This window comes from Cervus canadensis, chromosome 14 (assembly GCF_019320065.1).
Source record: "Cervus canadensis isolate Bull #8, Minnesota chromosome 14, ASM1932006v1, whole genome shotgun sequence".
Lineage (NCBI taxonomy): Eukaryota > Metazoa > Chordata > Mammalia > Artiodactyla > Cervidae > Cervus > Cervus canadensis.
The window spans coordinates 46,092,457-46,117,093 of record NC_057399.1 but is presented as its reverse complement, the minus strand read 5'-3'; the positions used below and the strand labels follow the sequence as shown (position 1 = coordinate 46,117,093).

Here is a 24,637-nt window from a genome sequence, read left to right as displayed (position 1 = left end):
GTTAGCCATCTGTATGTCTTCTTTGGAGAAATGCCTGTTTAGTTCTTTGGCCCAGTTTTTGATTGGGTCATTTATTTTTCTGGAATTGAGCTGCAGGAGCTGCTTATATATTTTTGAGATTAATCCTTTGTTGCTTCGTTTGCTATTATTTTCTCCCAATCTGAGGGCTGTCTTTTCACCTTGCTTATAGTTTCCTTTGTTGTGCAAAAGCTTTTAAGTTTCATTAGGTCCCATTTGTTTATTTTTGCTTTTATTTCCAATATTCTGGGAGGTGGGTCATAGAGGATCCTGCTGTGATTTATGTCGGAGAGTTTTTTGGCTATGTTCTCCTCTAGGAGTTTTATAGTTTCTGGTCTTACATTTAGATCTTTAGGCTGCTTCATTTTATTTGAGATTCGTGTGTGTAAGTGTGATTGTGTGTTAGAGCTAATACAAAGCAGCACCCAGAGTAAATAGTTCCTGCTCATTTATGTGTGTCCTGAAATTCTATTGAGCTTGCAGTGTTTTATGTCATTTTTGTCCAACTCTATTGGGATCTGCAGGCTTCCCAGGTAGCTCAACAGTAAAGAATATACCTGCCAAGGGTAGGAGACATGGGTTTGATCCCTGGATCGGGACGATCCCCTGGAGGAGGAAATGGCAACCCACTCCAGTATTCTTGTTTAGAGAATCCCATGGATAGAGGAGCCTTGCAGGCTATAATCCACGAAGGGTAGCAAAGAGACATGACTGAGCATGCATTGGGACGTTTGCTAGCCAGTTGCTGGTGTAAAGATGCTAGTACTTTAGAATGCTCTCTGATAGCCTGCAACTGTAAGTAAATGTGCATAATACTAGTTTTGTGAATACTTGAAACTCATTACCCTTTCGTTAGTTTTCACTAGCTCTTGCATGGTACCTGCATGTACTACATGACAGTTTGTGAAAAGGCCTTATTTTGTTAGAATCACTTTGACCACAGATTCTGTTGGGTGACCACTCGACGTTATCCCTCTCTCTTTTGTTTGTGGCCCACTGTGGTGACTGAAGAAGCCTGACCCTTGACTTCGCAGCTTCCCTTGCCACCGGGTGTGGTTTATGACCTGATTCCAGTTAGTGAAAGTATTACAGGAAGTGTCTTTCACTCTTCTTTTATCTGGTTGGAGAGGGCTGGATTCCTAAGTACTTAGGGCTGCTGATACCGTGTTCTCTTAGCGGTCTTTGCCTGCCAGAGTGTCCTCTGGGTTGGGAACGGTCTCTGGCTTTGAGCCTGAAGGATTCAAGGTTTGGAGTACTGCGTGGGCACCAAGAGGAGAAGAGCGAGGGGAAGAGCATAAGGGAGAGAATGAGGAAAGGGATGGGGTCTCACGGAAACTGGAGGAGGCCTGCCCTCAGCACCTTAGGCTTCTTGGAGTTTCAGAGATGGACACTCAGGTCCACGTCCTCGTTCATGCCTTTGTGCTTTTTGTGTGGAGCTGGTCCCCTTGGCAGCCCAGGGCTCTCAGCCCGAGGATCTGAGCCCTTTGTAAGCCTTTCCGTCTAAGGACTGTTGTGAAATTTGAGATAATACAGATACAGAGGTAAGAGCTGCGCCTTGTACGTGGTCAGTGCTCTCAGTGTTGAGTATTCATATCGTTACCTTTTTTTTGAGGGTGTACAAATCTACCAATGGACAGACTTTCTACCTTTATGAAAAGCCGAGGGCCCCACAGAGAAGAGATTTCATCTGGACTAATGGAAACGTATGGTGTTTATTTCTTCAGTGATTTGAGAAGAGAAAGAGGTGGTCACTTTGCAGAGATGATAGAGAGCCAAGAATTTTATTTTTGTGAATTTCTCTTTTTTTTTTTTTTTGGTGAAGGACTGTGTTCTACCAGAAATCAAGAACGGAATTAACACCCATTGCGTGTGTATATCTGCCTGTTCTCTCCTAACACCTCCTCATTCCCTAGGACTTTGCCAGCATCTGGGAGGTCCAGTAAGAAATGCTCTTTAAATCCTCTGCATTCTTCCAGAAGCCCAAGGGGTTTAACAAGTTCTGATTTTAGCTAAAACATATAAACCAAAAAAGAAAAAAAAATACAATTTCTGTAACTTGGTTCTTTATGCCAGAAATCTTTTGTGTGTTTGTCAAGTAAAAGTATAATAAAACCTGGATCTTTTGTTATTGGCTATCAGGCAGTTGATATAAAGCAGGATATTTGTTCAGAGATAAGAGTGGGTTGCCTTTAACATTTATAAGGTCATGTTTTTTTATTGAAGGGGTGGGTTTCACACCATTGGTATAAAGTTAATATCAGTGAACTTAAATTTCCAGAGAGACAAGTATATTGAAAAAGTACAGTTGGAAAGAGGTAATTTAAAAAACTTCCCTTTAAGCTAAACATCTGAGTAGAAGTAGAGAAAAATCATTAATGAAGTCAGAGATCACTTGGACAGATGAATTATGAACACACAGCAGAATGAAGTAATTTCATTCCAGCTGCTCAGCTATAGTCATAATTAAACTAGAAATTCAGCCTTCTGCTTTTTTGGGGTAGGGGGGTGTCTTGTAACACTGACTTCAGTCCCTAAGAATCAGATGCTTGTTTAAAAATATTTATGGTACTCAAAGGAATAAATATAATGCAATAAGGCTATTTTTCTAAAATTATTCCCCTCATTGTTTAAATTATGTTTCTTTCACTTTAATGACATTTTAGAAGATCTGGCTCAAATTTTGAAAAGCTCCTTAGAGGCAGAGGGAAAAAAGCATAGATTAGCATTGGTAAATCTTTTTTGATGGAGGATATAACAGTTGTTGAAATTTCAGTATCAGTTGAAATGCCAAAGGTTCCCAGCACTGAAGCAAGCAGCAGTGGGGCTTGGGGAATGCTCAGTTTATGAGGGTAAAGCCAGTAGCTTACGAATAGCAGTGGAGAAAATTCTCACTGTTGAAATCGGGCATTGGCTACTAGATTCAGATCTGCTCTGTCTGCATGTGCTTGGCCACGTGCTGCTGTGAAGGACGAAAGTGCTCTTTTCTGTGACTGCTCGGGTGGGGAACAGTACTGGGGAGGTGGGCAGTGGATGCTCAGTTGTTCAGTTGTGTCAGACTCTCTGTGACCCCATGGACTATAGCCCACCAGGTTCTTCTGTCCATGGGGTTTCCCAAGCAAGAATACTGGAGTAGGTGGCAATTTCCTCCTCCAGGGGATCTTCCCAACCCAAAGATCGAACTCCTATCTCCTGCGGCTCCTGCGTCGTCAGACATATTCTTTTTGCCACTGAGCCACCTGGGAAGGCCCAGCTCGGGAGGAAGGCTGGGGCTGGCAAGAGATGGTGGGAGCTGTTTCCTCTTCATTACCCACAGCATGGGACAGGTCCACATTTATAGAAGGGAAGGTTTCCAGGAATCTTGACACAGCAGGACCTTGACATTGAAAGTCAGGTGGAGGCTGATTCTTCAGTACCAAGTTTTGGAGCCCAAGGCAATGGGACATAGATAAATACAGTGAAGTGCCTGGTAATTCCACAGTAATTCACAAGGCCCTTGACAGTTCCCAGGCCTGTTGGTAACTCTGTGCAGTTCAATTCAGTTGCTCAGTTGTGTCCGACTCTCTGAGACCCCATGGATTGCAGCATGCCAGGCCTCCCTGTCCATCACCGGCTCCCGGAGCCTACTCAACTCATGTCCATCACGTTGGTGATGCCATCCAACCATCTCATCCTTTGTCGTCCCCTTCTCCTCCCACCTTCAATCTTTCCCAGCATCAGGGTCTCTTCCAGTAAGTCAGTTCTTCACATCAGGTGGCCAAAGTATTGGAGTTTCAGCTTCAACATCAATCCTTCCAGTGAATATTCAAAATTTCCTCTAGGATGGACTGGTTGGATCTGCTTGTAGTTCAAGGGACTCTCAAGAGTCTTCTCCAACACCACAGTTCAAAAGCATCAATTTTTCAGTGCTCAGCTTTCTTTATAGTCCAACTCTCACATCCATACATGACTACTGGAAAAACCATAGCTTTGACTAGATGGACCTTTGTTGTTAAAGTAATGTCTCTGCTTTTTAATATGCTGTCTAGGTTGGTCATAGCTTTTCTTCCAAGGAGCAAGCATCTTTTAGTTTCATGGCTGTAGGCTTTAATTTCATGCCTGATGAATTTAATTTCATCATCTGCAGTGATTTTGGAGCCCCAAAATAATGTCTATTTTCCATTGTTTCCTCATCTATTTGCCATGAAGTGATGGAACCAGATGCCATGAGCCTAGTTTTCTCGATGTTGAGCTTTAAGCCAACTTTTTCACTCTCCTCTTTCACTTTCATCAAGAGGCTCTTTAGTTCTTCTTCACTTTCTGCTGTAAGGGTGGTGTCATCTGCATATCTGAGGTTATTGATATTTCTCCTGGCAATCTTGATTCTAGCTTGTGCTTCATCCAGTCCAGCATTTCTCATGATGTACTCTGCATATAAGTTAAATAAGCAGGGTGACAATATACAGCCTTGACGTACTCCTTTCCCGATTTGGAACCAGTCTGTTGTTCCATATGGTAACACTGTATAGGGCATAAAGGGCGTGCTGAGTCCTGGTGACGGGATGTTGGGCTGCTTTTCTGAAGGGGAGGGAGCGAGGCTGTGCCTGGAGATCTGCCCTTTGGACCCTTGTTCCTGTGCAAGTCGTTGCCAGTTCACCTGCTGAAACTCAAACTCAAATCCTGGGCTGCAGTGTATGTGTGCACGGATGGGTTTGGGAAGGGCGTGCTGAGGCGGATGGCCAGCTTTATTTATAGACCCACCAGAACTTCCAGTTCTTTCCCCCAACTTGAAGTTAAGAGAGGAGGACAAGTCTTGTATGAACTAACAATGCTTGGGGGTAGTTTGACCTCAAAGGTGACAGCTCAGGGTAATCTTAACCAGCTCCTGATCCTTCCAGAGGGGCTGTGAAGACAGCACTTGGTTGTTATTTATGCAAAATGAGGGAAAGGGCATGTTTGGCAGGAGAAATTATGCAACAAATTAATGCATGTTGAGCAGTTGATGTCAGCTGGCTGGTGGAAATTAACATGGTGGAGAGTGTCACTGTTGTTCTTTTACCTTAATTAATTGTATGAGACATTTATCATGTTGAAACATCAAGCCAAACATCTGGATTTTTATGGGTAGTGGAGTTTATCCAGCTATTTATTCTGCCTGCTTTCTGAGGAAGAGCCATGCTCATTGGGTCCTGTCCACACGATCCCTAACTCTGAGCTCTTTGGTGGGTAGAGAAATGTCTGGTCTTCTGAGTGATCTGCTTGGTTTTTCCTCAGAAAGGAATTTGATATGATGGAGAGAGCATCTTGGGCAGTTAGCGGAACCAGCCCTGGTCCTGCTTTTACCACTGGTTGTTCTGAGAGATTGAAGCACGTCTTGAGCACCCTCTTGGCCTTGCTCCTTCATCTGCAAGGATATTTTGAGAGAGGGATCATTTCTGCCCTCCTTAGCTTTTAGGTTTGCAGGAGGAAGGAGATTGAATGGACAGGCTGTGTAAACTCTATGTGTTTTACAACTGTTCACCCAGCTGCCCAAAACGGTTTTAGCAAGCATGTAGGTGTTCCGAGCATAGCTTAGCTGGTTATATAATAGTGAACAAGATACCCTCCCTGTCCTCACACCAAGAAGCATAGTCTGGGCAAAAACAAGCATTTTTTAAAAATACCATTGATTAAATGCTGTGATAAGAATAATTACACAGAGCTCTGGCGGTAATGCAATCTTGGGTTAGGGGTGAGGTGGTGGGTCAGAGACAGTTACTGTTTTAAAATAGGGATTAAAGAGGCTTTTTTTTTTTTTTGCAATGCCTGGATGAGTGCCTTGGGAAGATTTGTTGAGCACAGCTGTCGGATCTCATCCGAAATGCACGGGATGCTCACTTGATTTCTTGAGAAGAGAATGAAACTCTGGTTAGGTATGTGTGCTCACTGCTTTTTGGCTGGAGGACACTAAAAGGCCGTGTGGGAACAAGCCCAGTGCAGCTGACACAAACTTCAGAGTGTGAGAAGGGAAGCTGCCTGTGGTTGCTGGCTCTGCACTTATCATCAGCCTAAATCAAGATCCTGTTTGGTCCCAGGTGGTTGGACTAAAGCCTTGTTGGCCTCGGGGGAGCTCTTGCTGAAGCAGATACATGCTTGTTTCATGCAGGCCCTGCCTCTTAGGGATGTGTCTAATATTTCCTTAATTAGAAAAAAAATTATAACTGCAAAAAAGAGAAACGTGATGAACCCCTCCCTGTCAATAATTGTCTCCTAGCATCAATAATTGTAAAGGTTTTGTCATGTTTGGTTCATCCATCGACTCCAGGTGTCTTGTCATTTTACCCCTGTGTACTTCACTATGCTTCTCTAAGTTTGTGGACACTTTATTATGTTACCATAATGCGTGATTACATCTGAAAGCAGAGGATTTTTAGGAACTTTTTCTTGCTCTTTCACTTTCCCAACATTTTTTGATGAAAAATTTTGAGCATATGACAAAGTTGAGAATTTAATATGCACGTCTATTTATCTGCTGCCTAGGTGCTCTCATCCACTTTGATGCATTTCTCCATCTGGTCTTCCTGTTACCCCTCTGACCATCTATCCATCCATCTTTTTTATGTATTTCAAAGTAACTCACACACATCAGTAAACCTCTCCCCTAAATAGTTAAAGATTCATATCACTAACAGTTCAATATTGATTAACTTTTTCTTTTGAGGTAAATTTATAATGAGATGCACACATCTTGAGATGTTGGCTTAATTGTGACAAATTCATGTGTCTGTGTAACTCCAGGGCTTCCTGGTGTGGCTCAGATGGTAAAGAATCTGCCTGCAATTCAAGAGACCTGGGTTTGATCCCCAGGTCAGGAAGATCCCCTGGAGAAGGGAATGGACAACCCACTCCAGTATTCTTGCCTGGAGAGTTCCATGCACAAAGGAGCCTGGTGGGTTCAATCACTAACAAACTGTAGAACCATACTTGCACTCAGGCAAATTCCTGAATACTCCTCCCCAGTCATTCCCTTCTTTCTCTCTGCTTGTGGTAACCACTGAATGGATTTTTTTTCCTAGTAGAGGTTAGTTCCTTATGTTCTAGAATTTCATATAAATGGAATCATAAAGTATGTACTCTTGAATTTGCTTGCTCAGCAAAAGTGTTCATGGGCTTCATTCATGTTATGTGACTGCTACTCTGTGGCTGCAAGTAGTTTATCTTTTTATTGCTGAGTAGTATTCCATTAAATGATGCTACCATGATTTATCTATTCTCTCATTGCTGGACACCTGTGCTGTTTCTACTTTTTTGTTTATATGAATTAGCTCCTATGAAAATTCTTGTCCAGTTTTTTTTTTTTTTGGGTGAATGAATGGCTGTTATTTCTTTGGATAAATTCCTAGGAATGAAATTGCTGGACTAGTAGGTAGATCAGCATGTAGAAACTGCCATAGCTTTTGCCAAATTGGTTTGGACTTTTTTACAGTCTTACCAACAGTGAATGACAGTGCTAGTTATTCCAACAACCAACAGTAGGTTTTGTTAGTCTTTTTAATTTCAGCTGTTCTTGTGTGTGTAGAGTGGTATCTCTTGTAATGCTAAATCACTTCAGTCATATCTGACTCTTTGCAACCCTATGCACTGTAGCTTGCTGGGCTTCTCTATCCACGGGATCCTCCAGGCAAGAATACTGGAGTGGGTTGCCATGCCCTCCTTCATGATGTTAAGCACTTTTGTATGTGTTTATTGACCATTTGTATTTGTTCAGATTTTTGTCTGTTATTTTTGTGTCTTTCTTATTGAGTTATTGATGATCTTTATATATCCTGGCTACCAGTCCTTTGCTGGATATCTGTTTTGCAAGTATTACTTACAAATGTGTGGCTTGCTTATTTTCTTAGTTGTATCTTTTGATGAGCAGAAGCTTTTGACTTTGTCTGAATAACTTAACCAATTCCTTCCTTTATGGTTATTATTTCCTGTTACCTAAGAAATCTGCCTTCTACTCTACAAAAGGCATTACCCTGTGTTTTCCTCTAAGAACTTTATAATTCTAGTTTTCACATTAAGGTTTGTTGTGATCCATCTTAAATTATGTATATATGTGACTTGAGATTGGGTTTGTTTTTTTTGTTTTTTTAAATAAGTTTCTAGGCTTTGTTTACCTAGAAAGTGCCACGGGACATGGCTAAACTGCTAAAATATGAGTCTAAGCTGCTGTTTTTTTTTTTTTTTTAAACAGTTTGTAAGTGGTCTGCTGGGTCAGACCACAGTGGACACAGCTTAGCCACGTGGAGGACTTGTGCCTGTTCTTCTTGCCTTCTTTCAGCAATCGTATATTGAATGTCCACCGTGTGCTGGGCACTGAGGCAGTGACAGCCAAGGTTCGCCTTTCAGGGTGTCAAACTGAACAGGACGCTGCCAGCATGTGATTCGTGAATGGGGCGAGGAGCAGAGTGAACATGATCTGATCAGGGATCTGGGAAGTCCTCCGCAGGAGAGATCTTTGAGCTGAAATCTGAAGGACGTGAAGGGGGTTAGGTGGGAATAGGGTCTTGGCACTGTTGCCAGAGCTGATGGGGAGGAGATGTGCCAAGTTAGAACAGCTCGGGTGGCATCTGCCTTCCCCCGGAGGGTTGGTTGTTAAAGAAATGGAAAGAGAAGGTGCCCTGCTGACTGGTATGCTTATTTCTGCATGTCTCTTCAAGACTCAGTTGGGGCCATTGCTGCAATGACTGCCCTACATCTCTTGTGGATGATGCCTTAACCAATTGTACCTCCTCCTCCTTTTTTTTTTTTGGATATTTTATTTTATTTTTTAAAAACATTATTTATTTTTAATTGGAGGATAATTGCTTTACAATGTGATGTTGGTTTCTGCCATACAACAACAAGAATCAGCCTTAGGTGTGCATATGTTCCCTCCCTTCTACCTCCCAGCCCTCTAGGTTGTCACAGAGCACTGGGTTAGAGCTCCCTGTGTTATATAGCAAATTCCCATTAGCTATCTATTTTATTTATGGTAATGTATATATTTCAGTGCTACTCTCAATTTTTCCCACCCTCTCCTGCCCCCTGCTGTGTCTTAAGCCTGTTCTCTATGTATGAGTCTCTATTTCTGCCTTGTAAATAGGTTCATGAGTACCATTTCCCTAGATTCCATATATATTCATTAATATACAATACTTGTTTTTCTCTTTCTGACTGATTTCACTCTGTATAACAGGCTCTAGGCTCCAACTGCACCTTATTGAAGGGATTTCCTCAATTCATCTAACATTTTTTTCCATAAAAGAAACTCTTCTTTCGTCTGCCAAGGAGGAATGGGTGAGGAGAGCCTCTGGGATCCCCTCCATGGCTCTGAACGTATTCTCTACCCCTCTCTCCAGGCTCTTGATTTCCCCATGGACCACTGGTTCTCGCCGACCACCTTCCTGCCCACTCAGCCTGGTGGCTGCACATCCCAGCAGAGCTCCTCTCGTTGGTGCCTGCCACCCCACAAACCCTCTGCCTCCCACTCTGCGGAAGCAGAGTATCTTACCCCAGAGCTTCTGAACCTTGCTACACCATCCTGGTTGGGCCTTTCTCCCTTGGCATCACTAGTCCTCGGAATCAAGCCTGCATCCTTTCTAGTTGCCGCTTCAACGCTCTCCCTAGAATGCCCTGTGCATGCTTTGAGCCTTCCACCTCCTCTATTTGCTTTGTCTTGATGCCTTTGTGCCTTGCATCAAGGCCTCCAGACTGCTGCTGCTCAGATTCACATCTCTCCTTTCAAATTGTCCCTTGAGGAACCCTCTTACACTGTTGGTGGGAATGCAAGCTAGTACAGCCACTATGGAGAACAGTGTGGAGATTCCTTAAAAAACTGGAAATAGAACTGCCATATGACCCAGCAATCCTGCTGCTGGGCACACACACCGAGGAAACCAGAATGGAAAGAGACTCGTGTACTCCAATGTTCATCACAGCACTGTTTATAACAGCCAGGACATGGAAGCAACCTAGATGTCCATCAGCAGACGAATGGATAAGGAAGCTGTGGTACATATATACAATGGAATATTACTCAGCCATTAAAAAGAATATATTTGAATCAGTTCTAATGAGGTGGATGAAACTGGAGCCTATTATACAGAGTGAAGTAAGCCAAAAAGAAAAACACCAATACATTATACTAACGCATATATATGGAATTTAGAAAGATGGTAACGGTAACCCTGTATGCGAGACAGCAAGAGAGACACAGATGTATTGAACAGTCTTTTGGACTCTGTGGGAGAGGGAGAGGGTGTGATGATATGGGAGAATGGCATTGAAGCATGTAAATTATCATATGTGAAACAAATCATTGCCAGTCCAGGTTCGGTGCATGATACAGGATCTTGGGACTGGTGCACTGGGGTGACCCAGAGGGATGGGATGGAGAGGGAGATGGGAGGGGGGTTCAGGATGGGGAATACATGTATACCCATGGAGGATTCAAGTCAATGTATGGAAAAACCAATATAATGTTGTAAAGTAAAATAAATAAATAAATAATTTAAATAAAAAAAAAAAAACCCAAAACAAAACCAAATTGTCCCTTGATCCCCACCCATGTCCCCTCTGGGCACACCCCCCCCCCCCAACCTTAATCATATCTGCTGTAATCATGTCTCTCCTAATGGACTTTTTTGTTGGTTTTGTCACCAGATTTTTCAATATGGCCTCTCTGCCCTCCTCCACTTCGCCAGCAGCATCCATTTCTGGGTTCCTGCCCAAATGCTCTACTAAAGCTGCTTTCTAGTCACCATAAGAGATTTTTCTGTGGTATTTAACTGCTGAACATTTAAAATCCTTTATTTGACCTGCCCCTGAATTATCTTCTTTTTGTCAGTGTTTTCCTCCTAAACTTTATCTTGCATCCTAAATTTGGTGTTCTTCAAAACGTTGGCCTTGTTTTTAGTCCTCTTTTTTCATCTTGGCAACTTCTTTCATATTTGTATGGCTTTGTTGTTTCTAGATGTCTTCCAAAGTTTGATTCCTGTATGTCACCATTTTCAACAGTTGGTGGACATTTCAACCAGAATTCTTTCCCTTTCTTTCCTTCCTTTTTGTTGATAGGTTCATTCATACATTTATCCCCTACCCCCACTTCCCTAACTCAGTACCCTTGACAGACATGGCTGTCTGTCAAGATGGTCATTCTCACTCAGTTGGTTGAGACGTATAGTTTTTTATTGTGGCTCCCAGGTAGCCACTGCTAGTTGGTACATCAGTTGTATCTATTCGTCGTATTTGTACCAGACAGCCCTGCTTTCTCTTACTGAGAATCTGGTCCCCTGAAGGATTCAGTTCAGTTGCTCAGTCGTGTCTGACTCTTTGCAACCCCATGGACTGCAGCATGCCAGGTTTCCCTGTCCATCACTAACTCCCACAGTTTACTCAAACTCATGTCCATTGAGTCAGTGATGCCCTCCAGTCATCTCATCCTCGGTCATCCCCTTCTCCTCCCGCCTTCAATCTTTCCCAGCATCAGAGTCTTTTCAGATGAGTTAGTTCTCCCCATCAGGTGGCCAAAGTATTGGAGTTTCAGCTTCAGCGTCAGTCCTTCCAATGAATACTCGGGACTGATTTCCTTTAGGATGGACTGGTTGGACTTGCATTCCAAGGGACTCTCAAGAGTCTTCTCCAACACCACAGTTCAAAAGCATCAATTCTTCAGTGCTCAGCTTTCTTTATAGTCCAACTCTCACATCCATACATGACTACTGGAAAAACCGTAGCCTTGACTAGATGGACCTTTGTTGGCAAAGTAACGTGTCTGCTTTTTAATATGCTGTCTAGATTCGTCATAACTTTCCTTCCAAGGAGTAAGCGTCTTTTAATTTCATGGCTGCAATCACCATCTGCAGTGATTTTGGAGCCCAAAAATATAAAGTCAGCCACTGTTTCTACTGTTTCCCCATCTATTTGCCATGAAGTGATGGACCAGATGCCGTGATCTTAGTTTTCTGAATGTTGGGCTTTAAGCCAGCTTTTTCACTCTCCTCTTTCACTTTCATCAAGAGGCTCTTCAGTTCTTCTTCACTGCCATAAGGGTGGTGTCATTTGCATATCAGAGGTTATTGATATTTCTCCTGGCAATCTTGATTCAAGCTTGTGCTTCATCCAGCCCAGCGTTTCTCATGATGTACTCTGCATATAAGTTAAATAAGCAGGGTGACAATATACAGGCTTGAAGTACTCCTTTTCCTATTTGGAACCAGTCTGTTGTTCCATGTCCAGTTCTAACTGTTGCTTCTTGACCTGCATACAGATTTCTGAAGAGACAGGTCAGGTAGTCTGTTATTCCCATCTCTTGAAGAATTTTCCACAGTTTGTGGTGATCCACACAGTCAGTGGCTTTGGCATAGTCAATAAAGCAGAGATAGATGTTTCTCTTGCTTTTTTGATAATCCAGCGGATGTTGGCAATTTGATCTCTGGTTCCTCTGCCTTTTCTAAAACCAGCTTGAACATCTGGAAGTTCACGATTCATGCGCTGCTGAAGCCTGGCTTGGAGAATTTTGAGCTTTATTTTACTAGCATGTGAGATGAGTGCAATTGTGCGGTAGTTTGAACATTCTTTGGCATTGCCTTTCTTTGGGATTGGAATGAAAACTGACCTTTTCCAGTCCTGTGGCCACTGCCGAGTTTTCCAAATTTGCTGACATATTGAATGAGGCACTTTCACAGCATCATCTTTTAGGATTTGAAATAGCTCAACTGGAATTCTATCACCTCCACTAGCTTTGTTCGTAGTGATGCTTCCTAAGACCCACTTGACTTTGCATTTTAGGATGTCTGGCTCTAGGTGAGTGATCATACCATCATGATTATCTGGGTCGTGAAGATCGTTTTTGTATAGTTCTTCTGTGTATTCTTGCCACCTGTTCTTAATATCTTCTGCTTCTGTTAGGGCCATACCATTTCTGTCCTTTATTGAGCCCATCTTTGCATGAAATTTTCCCTTGGTATTAGTCATTACCAAAGGTTTAGTTTATAATCACTGTTCAGTTCCCTAGCACCACAGGCAGGATAAAAGCTCGAGTAATTCAGATTTCTCCCACCGCTATGTTTCTTTAAAGATCTATGTAGAAGAGGTAGGTAGGGGAAATGTGAGTCATCTTAAGATTGGTATGAAATATATGTATGTTCAACAGTGGTCTTATTTTTCAGTTCATAAAAGCATTCTCACTTCTCCCTTTGGATCCGGGTATTTTATAGATATGAGAGAACAAATTTTATAAAATATTTTAAAAGTTTATAAACTACTGCAAGCAGATACAAGTGTACTTTGGTAAAAGCACTGGCCTTGTCCATGCTTGGAGGCTAATTGGGTTGGCTTTGTGAACTGTCCAGGAGAAGACCATTCAGAGATGTAGGTCCTCCTCTGAGAGGACCCTGCCTCTAGGGTCTCAGAGTTCTTGTTAACTCTAGATATCTTGTTGTTCAGCCGCTAAGTCACGTCTGACTCTTTGTGACCCCATGGACTGCAGCACGCCAGGCTTCCCTGTCCTTCACCATCTCCTGGAGTTTACTCTACCTTGGAATAATTCTAAATCCTTGGTATAGAATGAGGACTTTTTGACTTGAGATTTGGTGATGGTTAGCACCTTCCCCTCTCCTAGACCAAGAATGCATTTTCTGCTCGAAGCATTTCCTCCCTCGCACAGCAGCTGTGACAGGTCACAGGCTCCCAACTACTGGGCAAAAGGGAAAATGTGCTGCAAATCCTTTAAGAGCCTGCACTTCGAGTTTTAAATCGGGTTGTAAATGGAAGTCAATGATGTGGGAGTTGATATGTGACCTGGGGTGGATATTGCTGCTGACTGGCTGTGTGACGTGGGGGGGCAGAAGCTTGGTGTGTCTTGGTCTCAGTGGCCACATCTGACTGATGAAGCCAAAGGGGTTGGCTGATCTCAAGCGTCCTTCTAGACCCAGCGTTCTGTGTTCTTTGTTTTCCTGGTGGTTACTATTATTTTATGTAATGAGACTGTTTTTTTAGACAGCAAAAAAAAAAAAAAGTTGAGAGATCAGAGTCTTAAAAAGTACTTGGAATTGCATCTATTTTTGGTTTGTATTAGAAAGGTTTTGGGATCCTCAGGAAAGGGGAGTGCATTCTTTCTTGGAACGCAGAGTGTAGCTAAGACAACAGGGCAGGGGCAGAGCAGCCAGGAAACAGGTGTTTGGTATAGGCTGGCATCCCATTAAGCCACACAGTGTGTATGGCTGTGGTTAAGAGTACAGGCTTTGGAACCAGGCAGAAGGCTTGAGGTTCGAGTCCTGACTTTGTTACCTTCTGGCTATGTGACTTTGAGTGAGATAAGTCTCAATTTTTATGTTTGTAAAATGGGGAAAATAAGAGGGCTTCCATTATGGCACTGCTGTGAGGATTAGACAGGATGAGATGTAGAGCTCTTAGCCCATGTGATGTATAATAATTGCTCAATTAACATAGCCTACTAATCACGGAGTGCCTGCCTTAGTCTGGGCTAGACATTTTCCCTCCAGCTATCTACTTTAATCCACACAATGACACTAAGTAGAAGTTGTTATCCTCACACCATAGAGGAGGAAATCAAAGTTCAGAAGAGTTAAGTAATTTTCTCAACTTTATAGAAGCAGTCAATGACAGAGCTAGGACTGGAAAACAGTCTCCCTTCTTGCAAAGTCCCTTTCTGCCATGCTGTCTGCACCTTGGAGTAGAGAGTCCTCCTCACTGCCCACAGGGTTTAGCGAGGGATTCTAAAAGACCACGGTAGAGGCCAGATGAGTCACTGGTACCCACTAAATGCTGTCCTGCTTACAAATAGACTGGGTTCTAAAGAACTATTAGAAGTTCATTTGTTTGAAAAGTCTAAAGTTATAGCAGCTACTATTCATGCTGCCTCTCTTTCTTTTTTCAAACTTGAAGCTTTTTATTTTGTGTTGAGGTATAGCCAATTAACAATGTTGTGGTAGTTCCAGGAGGACAGCAATGGGGTTCAGCCATCCCTATACATGTATCCGTTCTCCCCACCACCCCCCTCCCATCCAGGCTGAGACATAACATTGAGTAGAGTTCCCTGTGCCATACACTAGGTTCTTGTTGGTTATCCACTTTGAATATCATGCTGCCTCTTGGTGGCAAGAAGAGTTACCATACTTTCTCCCTCATGAACAGCTTTGTTTGCAACCATGAAAATTCTTAACGTCAAAATTTATAAGTAGAGAAACATGGAAGGCAGAGCAGATGGTAATGGGGTCCTCAAAGAGGTAGGGACACAACGCCAGGCCCAGAGAAGGAAAGTGATGGCCAGCAAGAGAGTGCAGTGGGATCATCAGTAGCTCCCTGTGGTGGCGGTGGTGATGGTGGTAGAAGTGGCATTCATGATTGGCCTTGAAGGAAGGGGAACATTTTGAAAAAGTGGAGGCGGCAGGAAAGAAGTTAACTTAGGGTGCTTAAAACTGAAGATGGCTCTGTGGAGTGAGGAGATGATGAAAAAATCCGCCTACTAATTTTTCATGTCTTTTAATATATGCCTTGGATTGTGTTACATGAAGGCAGGCCAGAGAGTCTAAGAGGCAAAATACCCTATTTGTCAACAAAAGTATTTCTAAGCATTTGTTGGGAGAGCTTTCAGCACCCATGTGCTTGCAGTTCTTTTGTCTGTACTTTCAGATTCTAGGCCTGCCCTTCTCAGCAGGGAAGCCACCACATGTGGCTTGAGCCCTGGAAATGTGGTGGTCCTGATATGTGCTGTCAATGTGAGACACACATTAGATTTTGAGAATGTAGTAAGAGTTCAGTTCAGTCACTCAGTCATGTCCAACTCTTTGTGACCCCATGGACTGCAGCACGCCAGGCTTCCCTGTCCATCACCAACTCCCGGAGCTTGCTCAAACTCATGCCATTGAGTCAGTAATGCCATCCAACCATCTTATCCTCTGTCGTCCCCTTCTCCTCCCACCTTCAATCTTTCCCAGCATCAGGGTCTTTTCCAATGGGTCAGTTCTTTGCACCAGGTGGCCAAAGTATTGGAGTTTCAGCTTCAACATCAGTCCTTCCAATGAATATTCAGGACTGATTTCCTTTTGGATGGATTGGTTTGATCTCCTTGCAGTCCAAGGGACTCTCAAGAGTCTTCTCCAACACCACACTTCAAAAGCATCAATTCTTTGGCACTTAGCTTTCTTTATAGTCCAACTCTCACATCCATACATGACTACTGGAAAAACCATAGCTTTGACTAGATAGACCTTTGTTGGTAAAGTAATGTGTCTGCTTTTTAATATGCTGTCTAGGTTAGGTCTGTGGCTAGGTTACATGCATAGTTCTCTGAGCTTCAAATTTTTCATCTGCATAGCGGGGATGTTGGATCAGATGTTTTCCATTTAAAAATTTTAAAATTCTATAATTCTAATTTGGAATCAACTGTTGTTAACAACTTTTTTTCTGGATTCTGCTGAAAGGTCTCTATTGTCCCTTTACCAACACAGAATATGTTAGGATTATTTCCTTTTATTGCTGGTCCTTTAGTAATTCTTGGAATGGAAAAACTTCAGAGTTCTGATAGATTAAGGAGATCTTACTCTTTCTCTCTTTTCTTGGTCTGCTGGCCCATCTAGGCTTGTTTGAATGTGCTCCTGAGCTGGGTGACTGAGGTAACTGGAACAGGTATCAGAGAGCTGGAACGAAGAGTCGTGTTTCTTTGGTCCATGACTATTAAGACCACTTTCAAATACACCGTGCATAGTGATCCCACACTCTGTAGCACTAGGTCCATAAAAAAAGAATCTGCTCTGCCTTTTCCCTTTTGGCTCTACTAATATTAGCACAAATCAGTCATCTCTTTGTCCATATCTTTCTCCAGTAGTTTATCCTCCTATACATTGTCCATCCAGCTATTAAAATATATGAAATATCAGGCTAGCTAGTTTCCAGAACACAGATGTGTAAGACTTGGTTTTCATCCCTGAGGAACTCCTGGATAAAGATCAATAAGGTGGAGACACAGTACTTGGGGTCTTGAGAGGGACTTTCAGTTTGGGGTGGGTACAGATGAGAAAAGAAGGTCCCTCCATGAGCACACTCAGGTGATGAAACATTGAGTTTCTGCGAGTCTTTGATATTTCAAAGTGAAACAAGGTCTTAGTTAACTAAAGAAAGTGAAAGTGAAGTCTCTCAGTCGTGTCTGACTCTTGTGACCCCATGGACTGTGGCCTACCATGCTCCTCTGTCCATGGGATTTTCCAGGCAAGAGTGCTGGAGTGGGTTGCCATTTCCTTCTCCAGAGGATCTTCCTGACCCAGGATTGAACCCTGGTCTCCCCCATTGTAGGCAGATGCTTTATCGTCTAAGCCACCAGGGAAGTTCTAGTTAACTAGCAACATCTCAAATAAATAAAATCTTCCCTGTAAATATATATATAAAGTCCATTTAATGGAACATCAATGCCTGGAGGCAAGTGTATTGCTATACCGAAATCCTCTCTCATGATGCCAGCTATAATGTCTTTTTTGCCATTACACTTATTTTTCTGTAGTAATGAACCTTTATAACATGTTACAATTTGAAAAAGTAACAATATGAAAAGGAGGTTATATAAAAGCAAAGTTTTACTGGTTTAAAAAGCAAGAGCACTAGAGAGGGAAAATCCTTTTTAAGTCTGGAGTTAGATTCAGGCACGTGCAATAAAGTAACTGTTAATAAAATCTTGATTTTTCTCTCCAAAGTGTGGGTGAATAAAATATATCTGCAGAGGTATTTTTGGGTAGCCAACACTTCTTGGCTTTTGATTTGAGGTTTGTAGGAATCCCAAAATGATAGGGTACTAATTGGCTCAAATTGAAATCTCAGATAATTGGACTGATTCTGAGCCTAGCAGTGCTAACAATATCTAACATATACTGTGGGAAATGTTTCATAGTAAACAAAACAAAATAGAGCAATCATTTTTGTGCCAACACTTAGGAGATAACTGCAGATTCTTTACCCTCTGAGCTCTCAGGGAAGCCTTATTAAATATATATAAAATATAAATATGCATCTTCATATGTTAAATGCCAATACTGTACATTTTTAAAAGAGGAAACTTTGGGGACTTTTCAGGTGGCACAGTGGGTAAGAATCTGTCTGCCAATGCAGTAGACACAAGTTCCAACCCTGATTTCGGGAAGATTCCACATGCTGCAGAGCAACTAAGCCCATGTGCCACAACTATTGAGTCTTCGAGTTGCAACTACTAATGCCTGCATGCCTAAAGCTTGTGCTCCACAAGAAGAGTAGCCACAGCAACGAGAAGCCCTCGAACTACAGTGAAGAATAGCCCTGCTCTCCGCAACTAGGAAAAAGCAGTACAAAGCAACAAGGACCCAGTGCAGCCAAAATAAATAAGTTAATTAAAAAGAAAAACTTTTGAATGTATTTAACACTGAAATTCAGATACTCATACTATCAGTTCAGTTCAGTCACTCAGTCATGTCTGACTCTTTGTGACCCCATGGACTGCAGCACGTCAGGCCTCCCCGTCCATCACCAACTCCCGGAGCTTACTCAAACTCCTGTCCATCGAGTCGGTGATGCCATCCACCAAACCATCTCATCCTCTGTCGTCCACTTCTCCTCCTGCCCTCAATCTTTCCCAGCATCAGGGTCTCTTCCAGTGAGTCAGTTCTTCAAATCAGGTGGCCAAAATATGGAGTTCAGCTTCAGCGTCAGTCCTTCCAATGAATATTCAGGACTGATTTCCTTTAGGATGGACTGGTTTGATCTCCTTGCAGTTCAAGGGACTCTCGAGAGTCTTCTCCAGCACCACAGTTCAAAAGCATCACTTCTTCGGTGCTCAACTTTCTTTATAGTCCTACTCTCACATCCATACACGACTACTGGAAAAGCCATAGCTTTGACTATACAGACCTTTGTCAGCAAAGTAATGTCTCTGCTTTTTAATATGCTGTCTAGGTTGGTCATAGTTTTTCTTCCAAGGAACAAGCATCTTTTAGAACCAATAGTACTTTTATAACAGAAGTGAAAAGTAAATATGGTAAGTTTGTACCCTCTTAAGTTACCCTTAGTAATATCTTGATTTTTTCCCTCAGAGTGCGGGTGAATAAAATATATCTGCAGAGGTATTTTTGCATAACCCGCACTTCTTGGCTTTTGATTTGAGGTTTGAGGGAATCCTAATCTGATAGACAAATCTACATGTGAAATGAAAATAGGGATATTTCTAGAGACACGTGTCCATGTGCAGTTCTAGCCATATAAACAATACAGGTGTTGATCATTTTCCCTGGGGGTTGGAGGTTGAAGAGAGGCACACAGTAGCTATAGTGATGGCAGCAATGTTTATGTAGAGGGTTGAACTTATTAACAACAGGAGCAGCATGCTAACTGTTGCCTGGAAACCAGCTTTTGGTTGGAGCAGTGATGAGTTCTCTGTATGTCTGTTTCCTTTTTCTCTGATGTGATGCCCCAGAGTATGTGTATTTTAGTTTCTGTTATTAGAATTCAGTTTAATCGTTCAGTCGTGTCTGACTCTGCGACCCCATGGACTGCAGCTTGCCAGGCCTCCCTGTCCATCACCAATTCCCGGAGTTTACTCAAACTCATGTCCATTGAGTCAGTGATGCCGTCTAACCATCTCATCCTCTGTCATCCCCTTCTCCTCCCACCTTCAATCTTTTCCAGTGAGTCAGTTCTTCACATCAGGTGGCCAAAGTACTGGAGTTTCAGCTTCAACATCAGTTCTTCCAATGAATATTCAGGACTGATTTCCTTTAGGATGGACTGGTTGGATCTCCTTGCAGTCCAAGGGACTCTCAAGAGTCTTCTCCAGCACCACAGTTCAAAAGCATCGATTCTTCGGCGCTCAGCTTTCTTTATAGTCCAACTCTCACATCCATACATGACTACTGGAAAAACCATAGTGTTGACTAGACGGACCTTTGTTGACAAAGCAATATCTCTGCTTTTTAATATGCTGTCTAGGTTGGTCATAACTTTTCTTCCAAGGAGTAAGCGTCTTTTAATTTCATGGCTGCAGTCACCATCTGCAGTGATTTTGGAGCCCCCCAAAATAGTCTGTCACTGTTTCCTCTGTTTCCCCATCTATTTGCCATGAAGTGATGGGACCAGATGCCTTGATCTTAGAATTGGTTTAGTATAAAAAAGTTATTAAAAAAATTCAGTGTCATTTCTGGATATACATTCTGGGTGTCATTTCTGATCTCTAAGTTGGAGATCACTAATACGGAGCTTTGTTGATGTGCTGGTGTCTGATGATAGAGATACCCAGCTGGTTTGTAAGGATTGTGTGTGGGTGTACAAATAATTGATATACTGCTTAGCTTTGACAGCTCAAATAGCTGCCCTTTATTCACCTGTAAGTAGAATAATAAGGTTGTTTATTACCGTGCTTATGGTAATAGAATAAGTCACTATAAACTATAAATGGAAATGATAATAAATGGAAAAACTCACTATACACTATAAATTCAAGTTATTGTCTATTAGTCATCAACCTGGATAAAGTTTATTTAATAATTCATTCATATGTTCAATATTTGTGTTTAAATTTTTTTATTTATTTTTGACTGTGTTGGGTCTTCATTGCTGTGTGGGCTTTTCTCTCGTAGGGGAGAGCGAGGGCTGCTCTCTGGCTGTGGCGCACGGGCTTTTCATTGCAGTGGCTTCTCCTGTTGCGGCTCCTGGGCTCTAGAGCATAGGCCGAGTTGTTGTGATGCGTGGGCTTAGTTGCTCCACAGCATGTGGGATCTTCCCTGACCAGGGATCGAACCCATGTCTCCTGCATTGGCAGGCGATTCTTTACCACTGAGCCACCATGGAAGCCCCAGTATTTGCTTAGTAAATGTTTTTTTGAGTGCCTGCTATATGGCAGGCAGGATATGAGAGGTACTAGAGATATAGCAGTGAACAAGACAGAAAAATGGTGCTGAGCTTGATGGATAATAAACTCGTCAACAAAAGTGCAAGTTACAGATAATAGGAAGTGATGGGAAAGTCATCCATGTGATGAGAGAAACTCTGTGAGTGATGGGAGGGGCTGGTGGGGTGTCTTTTAGGTTAAGATGATCAGCGGAAGTCTAAGGAGGCAACAATTGAAATGAGACCTGAAAGAATGAAGGAACCAGACTTTCAATGCAAAAATGTTTTCACGTCGTCAGCGGTGTATACTCAGAACTGGGGTGGTTCCGCTCTGTGTGATGCCACTTGTGTGTGAGGGTGATGTTCTTAATTAACCCAGGAACCAATGAAGAAAGATAATAACCTGGCCCTTGAGCACAGCCTTGGAGCTGCCTGTTAGGTCAGATATTAAGCCCTTGATTGCTGGGCGACCGGGAGGTGCAGGAAGGTCTTGGGAGGGACTGGATTGGCACTCAGATGCCTCAGTGGCTACAACCATTTTGCTACAGTATGGGAGTGTTTCAGTATTTAAATGAGAAGTGTGATGCATGTGAGGGCTGGTTGTCAGCTATGCTTTTGTAACTTTATGATCCAAGGAATTTTGACAATTAACCAGTTGCAGTTACAGATCATTTAAAAAATTCTGGCCACTTCATATAGTTCAGTAGAGAAAAAGAAGGGTTAAACTCCTGCTTTCAATGTTGGCTGTCATGATTCTATACTCTGGGTCACATTTTGAGTAGGTAGCAGGCTGAATGTATTCTTTGCAAGAAGGTAACCAACCTCATGTTCCATTTTTCTTTTTTAACTAGGCGGCATCATTGTCCACACCTCCCTACCAAGATTTATGATAAAACAGAGAAACCATGTCTTCTCTCCGAATATACCGAGAACTACCCTGTCCATCACTCTTACCTGCCCAGAGAGTCCTTCAAGCCCAAGATGGATTACCAGAGAGCGTGCACGCCGATGGAAGGCCTGACCACATCGAGGTGAGGGTGTGGTGTAAATGTAGGAGTGTACAACACTGATGGAGTAATGTACATTAAGTTAATGTTCAATATTACATTAATGTGCACTATCAATATGTGCTATTAATGCCTTAATTTACTCAGAGAATCTCTGAAAGAAAATCCTGCATTTATTAGCCAGTTTAGTTTTCCCCAGCCCTCTTTTAGCTAGAAAGGATTCTTGCTTGGGGCTTGGGGCAAGGGTGGGGCCGTGGGGCAGGAATTGCAAATTGATCTACATGGAAAGGCTTAAATTATTAAAGGGAAATAATAACTTGAAAGGGGTGAGGGCTGCTGCAGAAAAAGGAGTTTTGGGCTTTTGCACATAAGCTCCAGGTCAGCTTGGGTGGTGTTAGTGATGTTGGTAGTGGTGAAAGAGAACTTGAGCGTTTTTGAAGTTATGCTGTAGATTTTGAATTGAGGTCCCCTTGAACATACATCAAGAATGTAAGCAAAGAATATTTCCTTTTAAGTTACTCTTGACTTAGAAACTCTGATTCTTGAGGTCCAGCTCTGTACAGAGACTGAGTCCCTGATGAGTCAACACATCAGGGCTGCAGCGTTATCTGTATTGAGGGGGTGGGGACACATGGTCAATCCCAGGATTGTTCTACACATTGCGTTGCAAGGCTCTCACAGAATTGGGTTGTTGACAATTCAGTGAGTGACTTCTGTCCTGTGCCTGTTGACCAAGAGGAGTACCAATACCTTGGAGTTACTTGGGCGGTGTTTCAGGCTGTATAGCTTAGTTCCCAGATAAGACCTGAGAGCTGGATGCCTTCTCTGCCTCTGATGATCCTCATCCCTAAGGGGCAGGATTGCTGTGCAGTGGAGAGGAAATAGTCCTAGTATGATGCCCACATATTATAGGTTTTCAAGATCTGGTAAATTTTCTTCCTATTGCATGCTGCCCCCACCTTTGCCTTGCAATTTTATGCTTTTCTGATAAAGGTCCCAGATGGCCCAGACTAAGCAGAACACCATTGCTTCTGCCTCTGGGTTTCCTCCAGGATAGGCCTGGAAACATCCTCTGTTGAGAACATGGGTTGGAGGCGTGTACTAAATGCTGCTTATCTTGTATATCCAAAGGAAGAAGTCCACGTCTGGGTGATGGGGTAGAAAAGACCCACAAGGCAAGGTCGAAGCCAAGTGATTGCTGGACTTAGTGGGAACTGGTGGACAGAGGCAGTTTGAGAATGGGGGGGAGTCAAGGGTTCTATCTGATTCTTGAATCAGGCCACCTTTATGCTGAATAGTTATATTAAATGATTTGATTTAAGCACAGGGTTTCTGGGTCCTGATTCATGAAAAAAACGTAATCTATGCAACCTGCTTTTCAACCTATGACTTACTAAACAATATAAACCTTAAGGTTTGGGCTTCATTTTACCAAGAAAACAGCATCCTTTGTTTCTAAGAATCTAAAGACCTCAACAAGAGAGAGAAGTGGATCATTCTCGAATGTTGCTTTTCGTTTGAAGAAACTACGGTCGATACTCATGAAAAGAACTAGGCTTGTGTATAACAGACATGTAGTTGATAGGAAAGGATAAGAGCAGTATGGAGAAATGGCTTGTGAATATCACATTTGGTTTTAAGATACTAGTCTTCACTTCTCTTTATACCCAAGTATATAGAGCGCCTCATGGAATGTAGAGTGCAGCGTGGCTTCAGATATTGTTCTGGAAATATTTGAATCCTTGGAGGGCTGGATGTTGAAGGATGCTTTTTGTTTGTTACCCACAAGCTCAGGACAAATGAAGACAAACCTTTTCTCTGGAGCAGTAGTCCTGCCCCATCCCTGAGCTATGAGCCCCCAGTGGAGCCCCACATTCCCTCTCTCCTCCCCATCATGCCCCCCTTCCCCATATGCTCTCCCTCTTTGCAAAACAAAAACCAGCCCTTTGACCTGTTCTAAATTATCCTTGCCTTGTGTTACTTACAACAATAAACATATCACCCAGAAATCCTCTCTGTCCCTGGCAAGGCCAGAATAATAAAATCATTCATGTTAAGTTGTGGCCAAAGCGGAGGAATGCAGATAGTAAAAGAATTTCCAAAATAACTTATTAATGATCATACAGGCCTTAAAAACAAGAAGTGGCAGGATCACAGTTACCCATGGGAAGGAAAAAGAACAGAAATACCTCTCTCCTCTCCTTTATTTTCTTCCCCAAAAAGAGGACTAAGGGGAGATGAACAGAAGGCATCTCTTCTCTCCCCCGTCCCTCAGTTTCATCATTTCTCAGTCCCATGCCTGCCCTGCTGGGCACATTTTTGTAGAATGAAAAAAACAAACAAAACAACCATGCCACTATCAGGATGCCTTTTTTTTTTCTTTTAGCTTTGGTGGGATTTTACTGACATAAATCAACAAAAATCAAGATTTTTACTAACCATCTTTTCTGAACCTTGTAAACTCAGCAGAGACTCTGGTCCATATCTCTGAATACATAAAACCATTCCCCATAGGGAACTGTAGAGATGCTGTTATCTAGGCGCTCCACCAGAGGTTGGTGAGGAAGGGGTGGGTCGGCCTTGTGTCTGCACACCTCTGTGTCCGTGCAGGTCGTCATCCTTCTGCCCGTGGAATCTGGTGGTCAGAATGTCTGACCCACTTCTTTATGTAAAGGAGGACCTGGCTTAGTTTCTGAGGTTGGACTTGGGACTGCTTGACATGCCACCTGCTGCATGACAGAGTCATATGGCCTGAGGCTTGGCTG

General features: G+C 42.6%; 1 protein-coding gene across 1 annotated transcript in view; it reads left to right on the top strand.

Moving 5' to 3' along the window:
* SAXO1 (stabilizer of axonemal microtubules 1) overlaps positions 1 to 24,637 on the top strand; it is a 108,256-nt gene that overhangs the window by 56,699 nt on the left and 26,920 nt on the right. Inside the window, exon 2 of the mRNA XM_043486964.1 lies at positions 21,717 to 21,896. Coding sequence (XP_043342899.1) covers positions 21,717 to 21,896 — 180 coding nt within the window. The remainder of the gene's footprint in view (positions 1 to 21,716; positions 21,897 to 24,637) is intronic.